This window comes from Erythrolamprus reginae, chromosome 1 (genome assembly GCF_031021105.1).
Source record: "Erythrolamprus reginae isolate rEryReg1 chromosome 1, rEryReg1.hap1, whole genome shotgun sequence".
Classification (NCBI taxonomy): domain Eukaryota; kingdom Metazoa; phylum Chordata; class Lepidosauria; order Squamata; family Dipsadidae; genus Erythrolamprus; species Erythrolamprus reginae.
In genome coordinates this window covers 393,049,443-393,062,545 of record NC_091950.1, presented here as the reverse complement: position 1 = coordinate 393,062,545, position 13,103 = coordinate 393,049,443, and the positions used below count along the sequence as shown (strand labels likewise).

Sequence of the window (13,103 nt, the reverse complement as noted above, 5' to 3'; positions counted from 1 at the left end):
TCCAGCAAACTTTAGAAAGAAATTAGGATGGAAACAGTGAAGGAATAGATTGGGATTTGGAGAAAGAGGCTGAGCATCTCATCGCAAAGATACTCCTGGTCAGATAAAGATAGTGCAGTGTGTTATCTAAAATAGATAATCCTAAAAATATAGTATTTATAAAAAAATACCAGTAATATTCTATACATTTCCTAAATCAACTATTGAACATTGTATTAAATGTTATATTTATAAAATGCAGTCTTTATTTCCTAAACTAGCTATTTGTAAAGTCCACAAATTAACTCTTTTACTTATTTTCATGATCCTGTAATCCGTTTTTCAGGGTGGAGTTGGGGCAACGGAAAGGCCCTAGGTAGGAAGTGAGCATCCTCATGTCTAGGCCACTGCACCGCTCCATAAATTCCCTAAATTAACTATTGGGCACAAAAACTATCCTGTTCTATTAATTATGCCAAACGTATTGATGATAAAGGTTAAATTAGCTTCCTATTATAAAACTTTTTTGAGCTACCTCCTTCCTTAATGCAGTAATGCCTTCTGCCGCATGAATCCCAGCGACCGGTTAGGTCCCACAGAGTTGGCCTTCTCCAGGTCCCGTCGACTAAGCAATGTCGTTTGGCGGGACCCAGGAGAAGATCCTTCTCTGTGGCGGCCCCGACCCTCTGTAACCAGCTCCCCCCAGATATCAGAGTTGCCCCCACCCTCATTGCCTTTCACAAGTCACTTAAAACCCACCTCTGTCGTCAGGCATGGGGGAATTGAAATTTCCCTTCCCCCTAGGCTTATCGAATTTATACATAGTATGCTTGTATGTATGAGTGGTTCTTTAAATGGGGTTTTTAAACTGTTTTAACATTAGATTTGTTTACATTGTCTTTTTATATTGTTGTTAGCCGCTTCGAGTCTTCAGAGAGGGGCGGCATACAAATCTAATAAATACAAATGCAAATACAAAATACTCTCTATATTACGATTATAATTTAATTGCTCCGAGGCAAAACACAAGGTCTGATGTATGACAACAGAGTGTGATGGGCTACAGATTACATGTGCTAAGACTATACTTGCTATGACAGCCATGACTTCTTAAATTTTCTCTGACCAGGTGCCAAAGCATGGAGATCGAAATCACCCAGCATCATAAGGCAAGGAAACTCCAACACTAGCCCAGAGACCAGATCTATGAATCAGAGAGGCATCCATCTGAATAACAAAGCAACCAAAAGATAACTAGCTTGTTCCTATAGCCAAAACTAACCTACTTGTTACTGCAGAAGCCATCCCTATTCACAAGTATTATAGTACAGTGTTCCCTCGATTTTCGAGGGTTCGAACTTCGTGAAAAGTCTATACCACGGTTTTTCAAAAATATTAATTAAAAAATACTTTGCGGTTTCCCCCCCTATACCACGGTTTTCCCGCCCGATGACGTCATATGTCATCGCCAAACTTTCATCTGCCTTTAATAAATATTTTTTAAATAAACTTTAATAAATAAACATGGTGAGTAATAATCTAAATGGTTGCTAAGGGAATGGGAAATTGTAATTTAGGGGTTTAAAGTGTTAAGGGAAGGCTTGTGACACTGTTCATAGCCAAAAATAGTGTATTGACTTCCGCATCTCTACTTTGCGGAAATTTGACTTTCGCGGGTGGTCTCGGAACACATCCACCGTGAAAATTGAGGGAACACTGTACACTAATTTTAAAAATCACCCTTATCTACATTATGAAAACAACTTATACATGCCCTCTAAACAGACCATAAAGGCAACCTGTTCAGTGTGCATCAGAATTGTAACTCCTCACCTATTTATTACTGAATTGCTCAAGCCCTCAGAATAGTGTGGGGATATTTAAACCGAAGGACCAATGGTATTAAAAACGATGTCGTTTGGTCTGTCCATCACTCTCTCCATTATGGCTGCAGACTGCAAAATGTTCCTTGCTTATCACTCACATACTAGAAAGGCACCTGACCTGCCCCTAAAGAAAAGAGTACATTAGAGAGTGATTACCCAAGAGGAATGCTCTTTCATTTGATGCTGGTTGCTGTGAGGGCCATTCGCATGGCCACGCCAAAAACAGTTTTGACAGAGCTGATAGTTGTGACACTGCTGACATCGGTATCGGAAGCCCATCATGCTCTCACACCGGCAGTAAGAACATTCCACAGGATGGAAGACTTGGAAGGAGACAAAAGGTGAGAAAAATATATTAAGAACTGCATCTGAAAAAACAACCTATTTATCCTAAGCCAGTGTTTCCCAACCTTGGCAAACTGAAGATATTTAGACTTCAACTCCCAGAATTCCCCAGCCAGCATTTGCTGGCTGGGGAATTCTGGGAGTTGAAGTCCAAATATCTTCAAGTTGCCAAGGTTGGGAAACACTGTCCTAAGCTGCTTAAAAATGAGTCTAGTGCTCTGTACTTCAAATAGGAGTCATATACTGTCTATAAACTTCTAGTTAGAAACATAGAAGACTGACGGCAGAAAAAGACCCCAAGGTCCATCTAGTCTGCCCTTTTACTATTTCCTGTATTTTATCTTACAATGGATATATGTTTATCCCAGGCATGTTTAAATTCGGTTACTGTGGATTTACCAACCACGTCTGCTGGAAGTTTGTTCCAAGGATCTACTACTCTTTCAGTAAAATAATATTTTCTCATGTTGCCTTTGATCTTTCCCCCAACTAACTTCAGATTGTGTCCCCTTGTTCTTGTGTTCACTTTCCTGTTAAAAACACTTCCCTCCTGAACCCTATTTAACCCTTTAACATATTTAAATGTTTCGATCATGTCCCCCCTTTTCCTTCTGTCTTCCAGACTATACAGATTGAGTTCATTAAGTCTTTCCTGATACGTTTTATACTTAAGACCTTCCACCATTCTTGTAGCCCGTCTTTGGACCCGTTCAATTTTGTCAATATCTTTTTGTAGGTGAGGTCTCCAGAACTGAACACAGTACTCCAAATGTGGTCTCACCAGCGCTCTATATAAGGGGATCACAATCTCCCTTTTCCTGCTTGTTATACCTCTAGCTATGCAGCCAAGCATCCTGCTTGCCTTTCCTACCGCCCGACCACACTGCTCACCCATTTTAAGACTGTCAGAAATCACTACCCCTAAATCCTTCTCTTCTGAAGTTTTTGCTATCACAGAACTGCCAATGCAATACTCAGATTTAGGATTCCTTTTCCCCAAGTGCATTATTTTACATTTGGAAACATTAAACTGCAGTTTCCATTGCTTTGACCATTTATCTAGTAACGCTAAATCATTTACCATATTACAGACCCCTCCAGGAATATCAACCCTATTGCACACTTTAGAGTCATCAGCAAATAGGCAAACCTTCCCTACCAAACCTTCTCCCATGTCACTCACAAACATATTAAAAAGAATAGGACCCAGAACAGACCCTTGTGGCACACCGCTTGTAACCTGTCTCTGCTCAGAATACTCGCCATTAACAATAACTCTCTGATGTCTATGCTTCAGCCAGCTTGAAATCCACTGAACTATCCAGGGATTAATTCCAATCTTCACTAATTTATCTATCAGCTCTTTATGTGGAACCGTATCAAAGGCTTTGCTGAAGTCCAGATAGGCAATATCCACGGCACCACCTTGATCCAACACCTTTGTGACATAGTCAAAGAACTCAATGAGATTAGTCTGACACGATTTGCCTTCAGTAAAGCCATGCTGATTTGGGTCCAATAAGTTATTGTTTTTTAGATGCTGATTTATCCTCTTTTTGAGTAGCGTCTCCATCATTTTAACTACAATTGATGTCAAGCTAACTGGCCTGTAGTTACCAGCTTCTTCTCTACTGCCCTTCTTGTGGATAGGCACAACACTGGCCATTCTCCAATCCTCAGGAACATCTCCTGTTAACAGGGATTGGTTAAACAAATCAGTCAGGGGGGTAGCAATGACAGATCTGAGTTCTTTAAGAACCCTTCTTTTTCCTGGTTTTAGATAATAAGTCAAACTATAACTCACACAACCCCAAATACTAATAAGTGAAGAGTTTAATAGCTATGAAATATTGGACAAAGGTAAACTGATTAGTCTCTGAGCTTACCAGATATTTTGTAAAGGTGCAAGGCCAATTCAAGATTGCAATGGAGGGAAGGGATCTTCCAGCTCATATTTCCTGTCTATAATTGCTACACTATGCAATATTTCAAGTTAAGACTTAGGAAATTGAAGTTGATATTACGATTGTCTTAACAGACAGTCAGTGGGAATGATTAGAGTCTTTCCCCAGGTGTAGCTGCTAATGAACCTCTTGGAAACAACAACCACACTGCTATCAAGTTCAACATAGGTGTGGTGAGCCCTCCTTGAAAAAAAATCATAACTTAGAAAATAAAGAAGGGAATCAAAAAAATTAATCTTTTTGCACATCAAGAAAGGCAAACTTAAGTTTTCACGCCACTGCTAATAAGGAAGGCATCAGATACAAGAATGGTTCACCGACTTCTGATGCACGAATCCCAGCGACCTGTTAGGTCCCACAGAGTTGGTCTCCTCCGGGTCCCGTCAACTAAACAATGTCGTTTGGCAGGACCCAGGGGAAGAGCCTTCTCTGTGGCAGCTCCGACCCTCTGGAATCAGCTCCCTCTAGAGATTAGAACTGCCCCCACCCTCCTTGCCTTTCGTAAACTTCTTAAAACCCACCTCTGCCGTCAAGCGTGGGGGAACTGAAACATCTCCCCTGGCTATGTAGTTTTTTGTGTATGATGACTGTATGTATGTTTTATATATTGGGGTTTCTTGTTTTTTAGACTTTTTAAAATGTATTATTGTTATTTTAGATTCCAACTATTAGATTTGTTATTATATATTGTTTTTATCATTGCTGTAAGCCGCCCCGAGTCTACGGAGAGGGGCGGCATACAAATCTAATAAATAAGTAAGTAAGTAAGTAAGTAAGTAAGTAAGTAAGTAAGTAAGTAAGTAAGTAAGTAAGTAAGTACGTACGGTAAGTAAGTAAATAAATAAATAAATAAATAAATAAATAAATAAATAAATAAAACATAGTTTTGTAAAAGGACCCAATAGAAGATTTAAAAAGAAATTAGACAGATACATGGAATGTAAGGTTATAATTAGTTAACACCACCAAGGAAAGCTGTACACTATTTCAAAGACCATAAATAGTATGCTGTTGCCTACCAGTTGTCGAGGAGAATAGGTCAACTCATAGTCTACATTTCAGCCTCACAGAAGTAAGGACTAGATATTGAGGAGAAGTAGAATGTTTATTTATTGTTAGAGTTGAAAGGGACCATGATGACCATCGAGTTCAACCCCCTGCCCAAGCAGGAACCCTATAGTACACCAGTCAAGTGTCAGTTCAATCTTCTCTTTAAAATGTCCAGAGTGTTGGAGTTCACAACGTCTGCTGGTAGGTTGTTCCATTGGTTGGTCGCTCCGACCGTCAGGAAGTTCCTCCTTATCTCCATGTTGAATCTCTCCTTGGTCAGCTTCCAGCTGTTGTTCCTCGTCCGTCCCTCTGGTGCCCTGGAGAATAAAGTGATCCCCTCCTCTCTGTGACATCCCCTCGTATACTTGTAGACTGCTATCATGTCCGCTCTGGCCCTCCTTTTCTCTAGGCTATCCATGCCCAGTTCCCTCAGTCTCTCTTCGTAAGTCTTGGTTTCCAATCTCTTAATCATCTTGGTTGCTCTTTTTTGCACCTTCTCCAGAGTTTCAATGTCTCTTTTGAAGTGTGGTGACCAGAACTGAATACAGTACTCCAATGTTGGTTGAGATTAAACCTAGACTTGATTGAACAATTTTTTTTAATTTCTTGCTAAAGCGAAACTCAATAATGCATGCTAGGGGCAGACTTAAATATTGAGATTCTATGAAACAAGTTCACAGAATGTGCAGAAAGGCATATCATTCCGTTGCACATTAAGTCATACACGTTTGACTTAAAGAACATCTAGGTTGCAATAGATAATTCAATGAACTTGGAAGCACAAAGCTCATGCATGTAAAGAACAATTCAGTAGTATATGCCACATACCATTTTCAACATGGGCCAGTCTATGCATCAGAGGTAGCCACACAAGGCACTGGGGTGGAGGGTCAGCCATTAAGGTGTCTAAAAACATATTTAATGTTACCTTTTTCTGCAAAATAAACAAATAAAACTTCAGAGGAAAGCCAAACAGAAATGGACTAATAAGTGAAATTTTAAAAACCTACCCAGTACAAAAGAATGCATGTAAGAAACCATAACGCACTCAATACAGCTGAATTAAGGTTATGTGTTTTTGAGTTCTATGGTAGTTAAAAACATTGCTAAATCTATCTTTCTCTCTCCAAAATCCACTAATCTTAAAAATAAAGAAATTCTAATTCAATTGTGGGTGGATTGTTGTTGTTTTTTGCTAGATAGGATTTTAATCTCAATATACTCACATTTGCTTTCCTATTAAAGTTACAATAAATCTAAAAAATAGATAATTTGCATTAGAATTTAACTGGAAGGCAAAGCAGCATTGTTATCCTCTATGCTTTTCTTCAAAATAGATTTTAGAAATGTATGTTTATTTTAGGATGAATGAACATATTCGCCCTATACATCAGGGAGCTGTGTTTTTCTAGAAAATTAGAAAGGGAATTAATCTGTTATGGACTCATCTTTTGTGATTAATTTGGAGCACAGTGAATATAAGTCAGCATTTAAAACCCTGTGTATCATCTCACATAAACATAGAAACATAGAAGATTGATGGCAGAAAAAGACCTCATGGTCCATCTAGTCTGCCCTTATACTATTTCCTGCATTTTATCTTAGGATGGATATATGCATGTTTAAATTCAGTTACTGTGGATTTATCTACCACGTCTGCTGGAAGTTTGTTCCAAGGATCTACTACTCTTTCAGTGAAATAATATTTTCTCATGTTGCTTTTGATCTTTCCCCCAACTAACTTCAGATTGTGTCCCCTTGTTCTTGTGTTCACTTTCCTATTAAAAACACTTCCCTCCTGAACCTTATTTAACCCTTTTACATAATTTAAATGTTTCGATCATGTCCCCCCTTTTCCTTCGGTCCTCCAGACTATACAGATTGAGTTCATTAAGTCTTTCCTGATACGTTTTATGCTTAAGACTTTCCACCATTCTTGTAGCCCGTCTTTGGACCCTCTTGAATTAAGCTTACCTGTTGAGGAAAACATGCTCGCACAGAGTTTTCTGTGTATCCAAAAGAAGGCCCTTCAAAAACAGCTGTAGGAAGTTTTAGAATTTCTCTTAGAAACTGGTCAAATTTTGAAAATATCATCAGTCCGTTGGAATCTGACATTTGAGAGAAACTATCTAAAATGCAAATTAAAGGCAGATATGAAAACACGGCTCACAAGACACTGTATTTAATATTTAAATCCTAGCATTTAGCAGGCAATTCATTTGTTGTAAAGTCTTACTGTTTTGCAAATAAATATATTCCCTGAATAAAAGAAAAAAAGTAAAGGATAATAATAGGAACTGTGGTGGTTAGAATGCAGTACTGCAAGCTAATTCTGCTGATTGCCAGCTGTTCAATTCCCACCTGCTCAAGTCTTAACTCAGTCGTCCATGCTTCTGAGGTTGGTAAAATCAGATTGTTGGGGCAATATGCTGACTCTGTAAATTGCTTAGATGGGGCTGTAAAGCATCATGAAGTGGTATATAGGTCAAATGCTATTGGTATTGCTATCTCGTTTTATTCTATCCCACATCAAAAAAGCAATTATGAAAGTAAGCATTTTAAATGCCACTAAGTTGGTGTTTAACCATAAAATTTTAATAATAGATTATTAGCTCAAAATATTCAAAATACTCACATCTTAACTTGTCCAGAATTTTTCCACCACACATAGTTGCCAACATTGCCTTTATGGAAAACACTGTCAATTTTCCATGACCTTCACTGTAAAAGATAAGCCATACAAACTACGTAAGAAATTTTAAATTACTGCTGGAGTGCGAAAGCATCTATTTATGGACACCTACCATTCTATTCAACAGGACAACCTGTAACAATATTTGTCCAAAAAGCTAGTTTTCTGCTAGGAAAAAAATATTATGGGGAAAGAGAACGAACTGAACTGAAGAGGAATTCAGCTCATCTACTATACTGTACAACACAAACAGTTTCTGGGATTGTTAAATCAAGATCAGATACCTAGAATGTACATATCTCACAGTTAGGTCTCACAGAGTTGGCCTTCTCCGGGTCCCGTCAACTAAACAATGTTGTTTGGCGGGGACCAGGGGAAGAGCCTTCTCTGTGGCGGCCCCAACCCTTTGGAACCAATTCCCCCCAGATATCAGAGTTTCCCCCACCCTCCTTGCCTTTCGTAAGGTCCTTAAAACCCACCTCTGTCGTCAGGCATGGGGGAATTGAGACTTTCCCTTCCCCCTAGGCTTATAAAATTTATACATGGTATGCTTGTTTGTGTGATTGGTCTCTTAAATTGGGTTTTTTTAGATTACTTTTTAATATTAGATTTGTTACATTGTTTTCTTTATTGTTGTTAGCCGCCCCGAGTCTTCGGAGAGGGGCGGCATACAAATCTAATAAATAAAATAAATGAATAAATAAATGATTATGTATATGTGAAGTTTGTATACGTGTGTTAAATATCTCAATAAAATCTTTTATATATATAAAAAATCTTTATTGCGCCAGCTATTCAGCTTTGCTTGGATGTCAGTATGTATGATTGGTTTTTAAATTGGGGTTTTTAAAATTAACTTAATTATTAGATTTGTTTACATTGTATTATTATTGTTGTTAGCCACCCCGAGTCTGCCGAGAGGGGCGGCATACAAATCTGATTAATAAATAAATAAATAAATAAATATCTTCTATCTGAAAAAATAATTCTGCGTATACAATATTTTTATGGGATTTTAATTCTACAGCGGTATTTGTGTTAATTCTGTGGTAGATTCTGTTTGTAGTTCTCGATTGCCTTAGTGTAAAGCTACTGTATTTACAAAGACATTTTGACTTATTAGCTGGATGTGTGTACATCTGGAAAGCTATCAATTATTATTATTATTTATTAGATTTGTATGCCGCCCCTCTCCGAGGACTCACCAATATTGTCATTTTCTATATCAATATCAAAACAGCACATTTTCAATCAATGGCAATTTACGGTAAGTATTATATGCATGGTGCTACTTATATCTTTGCCAAACCAAGAGACTATAGATGAGTGCTTAGTATATAAGAGTATGTTCAGGTTGCTACATATCACAGTAACAAAAAAAGCTTGTAAGAAGTTTTTGGATAAGTGTTTTCATATTCGGATGGGCTTAATCAGCGGTTATTTATGGCTAAAACAAAGTGACCAAATATGATGACTCAATCCAACCAATCTCTTTTTGCTTTTTTCCTCTTTCTTGAATTAAATATAGCTGCTGAATAAATTTTGTCTTAGCATCTTTTCCTGCCTGTGCAAATGAATCTTTCCAAATTATTCCCAGTCAATAAATTCCTATTCTGCTTCAAACTAACTACAAATTCATTTTAAACACGTTTGCTTTGTAAATAAACTGCTTTTTATTTCCTTCAGTTGTTCACAGTCCTTCCTTCTGCAGGAATTGAAAATTTTTATTTCTTTCAGCTTCCACCTCCACCCAAAATAAATCAATAAATCCAAGAAACCAAATCAAAGCTGTTCTCTTTTAACATCTGAAAGCTAGAGCAACAAGTGAAAAGTCAAAAGCCTGTCTCTAAACTTGCATTTGCAGACTAGGATCAAAGATCAAGAAAAATGTATAATTTCCTGGCATTTTTAACCCAGCTTTCAAAACAGAAGCTCACAATAATGTTTCTTAGAGAGGCGAAGATGTTTAATTTTCTTTTTTTTTAAATCATATAAAGGACTTAAAACTTTTACAGAACAATGCTGTTTCCTCTACTTGGTCTTCTCCAGTGAAGGGCTGCAAAAATTTTTTACTACCACACTGTGGGTGTGGCTTGTGTGGGTGTGGCTTGATGGTCATGTGACCGGGTGGGGTGATTTGCCAGCCATGTGACCAGGTGGGAGTGGCTTGACATCGTGTGACCGAGGTGCCTTAAAGGTCATGTGACTGGGTGGGGAGTGGCTTGCCGACAAGATAAGTTTTCAGATAGGTGCTTGGATTCTTTTTCAATTGATTATGTCACATTATTTGAATAGCCACAAAAAGGACAAATGGTAGACAGCATTATTTGTTGAGGAGCACAGTAACATTTTAAGGTTTTGTACTGAACGCACAAGGTTCAGTATGATAACAGATTAGGCAAGAGCTCAATTTTCTTTAATTGCCATAAAAGTTCAGTTCTAGATAATGATTAAAATGATTAAAGCGTTTATGGGTAAAAACATTCAATCTAATTATTTCCTATTTTAAAAATAATTAAGGATCATACTAAGGCAGTGTTTCCCAACCTTGGCAACTTGAAGGTATCTGGACTTCAACTCCCAGAATTCCCCAGCCAGCATTCGCTGGCTGGGGAATTCTGGGAGTTGAAGTCCAGATACCTTCAAGTTGCCAAGGTTGGGAAACACTGTACTAAGATACTAGAGAAGGAAGGAGATTTAAAAAACTATTAAGTATTCAATAAATAGTGCATAAACTTACCACCCCCACTGCACACACACACACCCTGTGGGAGCGGCAGACCATTACTGGTCTTCTCCCTTATGTGAGGGGAAAGATTGCCAGTTGCTCAGTGAAAAAGGAAAGATACCCTCTTCGGGCAATGACTAATAGGAAAAAATGTATTGGCTACCAAGTACATACATAATTTGATGTTTTAAATGGAAGGCTTCTCAATAAAGAAACATAGTACAGTGGTACCTCTACTTAAGAACTTAATTTGTTCCATGACCAGGTTCTTAAGTGGAAATGTTCTTAAGAAGAAGCAATTTTTCCCATAGGAATCAATGTAAAAGCAAATAATGCGTGCAAACCCATTAGGAAAGAAATAACAGCTCGGAATTTGGGTGAGAGGAGGAAGAGGAAAAAGAGGAGGAGTGTCGCTGCTGAAGGAAGAAGGTGTGGTGAGGGGAATCAAAAAAATCCAAAACTTTAAGGCTTTAAAAAAAAAAGGAGGGACTCTGAGGCGACGCCCAGAGAAAGGAAAACGCTCCGTTCGCTCTGGGCCGCCAAAGCCTCCTTAAGCGCCACTGGAAGGCTCCTCTGGCAGCCCAGAAAACCCCGAGATGGCCAGGATTAAAGGGGGAATGGCAGGAAACTGGCCGGGCCTTCGTACCACTCTCAAATTTCCTGGGAAATTTTTCCGGGTTCGGGTTCTTAAGTAGAAAATGGTTCTTAAGTAGAGGCCAAATAATCTTGATCACCCGGTTCTTATCTAGAAAAGTTCTTAAGTAGAGATGTTTTTAAGTAGAGGTACCACTGTACTTATGATCAGTTCTTGAAGTTCTGGCCATTGCAGCATCTCTGAGGTCACCATCTGCATCACCTGGTCATCATCTACAACCTTCTTTGCCAACTTTTTACAGGCAAAGTCAATGGGGAAGGCAGAAGTTCACAAACAGTGACCATTTGACGACCTCACTTAAAGATGGCTCAGTTGCTGCTTAATGACAACAACTAGGAAGTGTTGCAACTGCCATCCCTAAGCAACACAATTATGTGACTGTATCATTTAGCGGCAGAAATTCTGTCCCAACTATTGTTGTTGACCGAGGACTACCTCTAAGAAAATTCTTGTCTTAAAAACTTCACTTTTGACTACTGACTATTCAACCAATTCAACAAACCATAGTTAGAAAAGCTAAGATTGCCTCTACTGATCCAGGCTCCAACTTGAGTTCTACAGATCTCAGCTTTACTCCATGACACCTAGTTTTTGGTCAAAAGAATAAATATGGATTGCTTCAATAACAAAACCACTTGCCTATCATATGCTGCTATCATGAAGTTGAGGAGAAGGCTGATGGATTGTTCCACACTGATCTGGTGAGTAGACGGAAGGCGTTTGTTCAGCTGATAGTAAATGGAGGAAATTATAGTTTCTAGTCGAGATACGTTGATCTCTGTATTATGGTCCAATGTGTTAAGGCCATTATCTCTGAAGGCTTCGATCATATTCCAGATATCCACAAGATGTACTGGAAAAACAAAAATATTACAAATATTATATAAAAATAATTGTAATGTTTCTATATTGCATCAATCTATGGACTCTAAGTAGTAGGCAATTAAGAGATTATACAATATGTACAACAATCAAAAGTAAGAACAACAACAATGAACAACATTTCTGGTGCCATGTCTGGCTCAGACCAAAACCAAATTCCAAAAACTATCTAGAAAAACTACATTTTAAAAGTTTCCGAATAACCATAAGCTTGGGGGTTACTTTCACCTAAGGGGGAGCTCACTGAAAATGTTCACCTCCATGTAATTTTGCTGCCACACCTTACAATAAGTGGAACATTTCCTGTTTACGTGTGCCAGGCAAGCAAATTCTATCTAGAATAGACATCATATATAAGCCCCAAGTGATGTAAGGTGTCATAAATAAAATCAGGAGATAGAAAGAAAAAAAGAAAGAAAGAAAGGAGGGAAGGAGGGAAGGAGGGAAGGGAGGGAGGGAGGGAGGGAGGAAGGAAGGAAGGAAGGAAGGAAGGAAGGAAGGAAGGAAGGAAGGAAGGAAGGAAGGAAGGAAGGAAGGAAGGAAGGAAGGAAGAATACCGCATGGGGAATACCTGTCTTGGTTATAAAATGTGGGGGGGGGATCAGAATTATAGCTGAAAGAGTAATCAGTGTGACTTAATTACTGTATTAAAAAAACAAATAGAGGCTTTTTGATGCCTCAATAGAAGTATAGTTTCTAAATCACAGAAAATAATATTTATTTTCTGTGATTTAAAAATAAAGGCAACAATATAACTCCAAGCAAATCAAACCTCTGTGAAATCAAACTATCCACTTAGGAAGCAACACTGATTGACAATCAATTTCACATGCTGTTGTGCACATTCAACTTTGTACAGAACAACGTATTCAATGAGAATCTTTCATTCATTCATAACTAGGATGTGTTATTTGAGTGTTCC

At 38.3% G+C, this 13,103-nt stretch overlaps 1 protein-coding gene across 11 annotated transcripts in view; it reads right to left on the bottom strand.

The window, feature by feature from the left end:
- The window catches only part of DTNB (dystrobrevin beta), a 193,838-nt gene that overhangs the window by 153,714 nt on the left and 27,021 nt on the right, over positions 1 to 13,103 (bottom strand). For all 11 annotated transcript variants that reach the window (XM_070734931.1, XM_070734933.1, XM_070734932.1 and 8 more), the window contains exons 4-8: positions 11,939 to 12,152; positions 7,860 to 7,945; positions 7,199 to 7,353; positions 6,053 to 6,158; positions 2,022 to 2,188 (exon numbers count right to left, since the gene is read on the bottom strand). In XM_070734931.1, the coding sequence (XP_070591032.1) occupies positions 2,022 to 2,188; positions 6,053 to 6,158; positions 7,199 to 7,353; positions 7,860 to 7,945; positions 11,939 to 12,152 (728 nt within the window). The remainder of the gene's footprint in view (positions 1 to 2,021; positions 2,189 to 6,052; positions 6,159 to 7,198; positions 7,354 to 7,859; positions 7,946 to 11,938; positions 12,153 to 13,103) is intronic.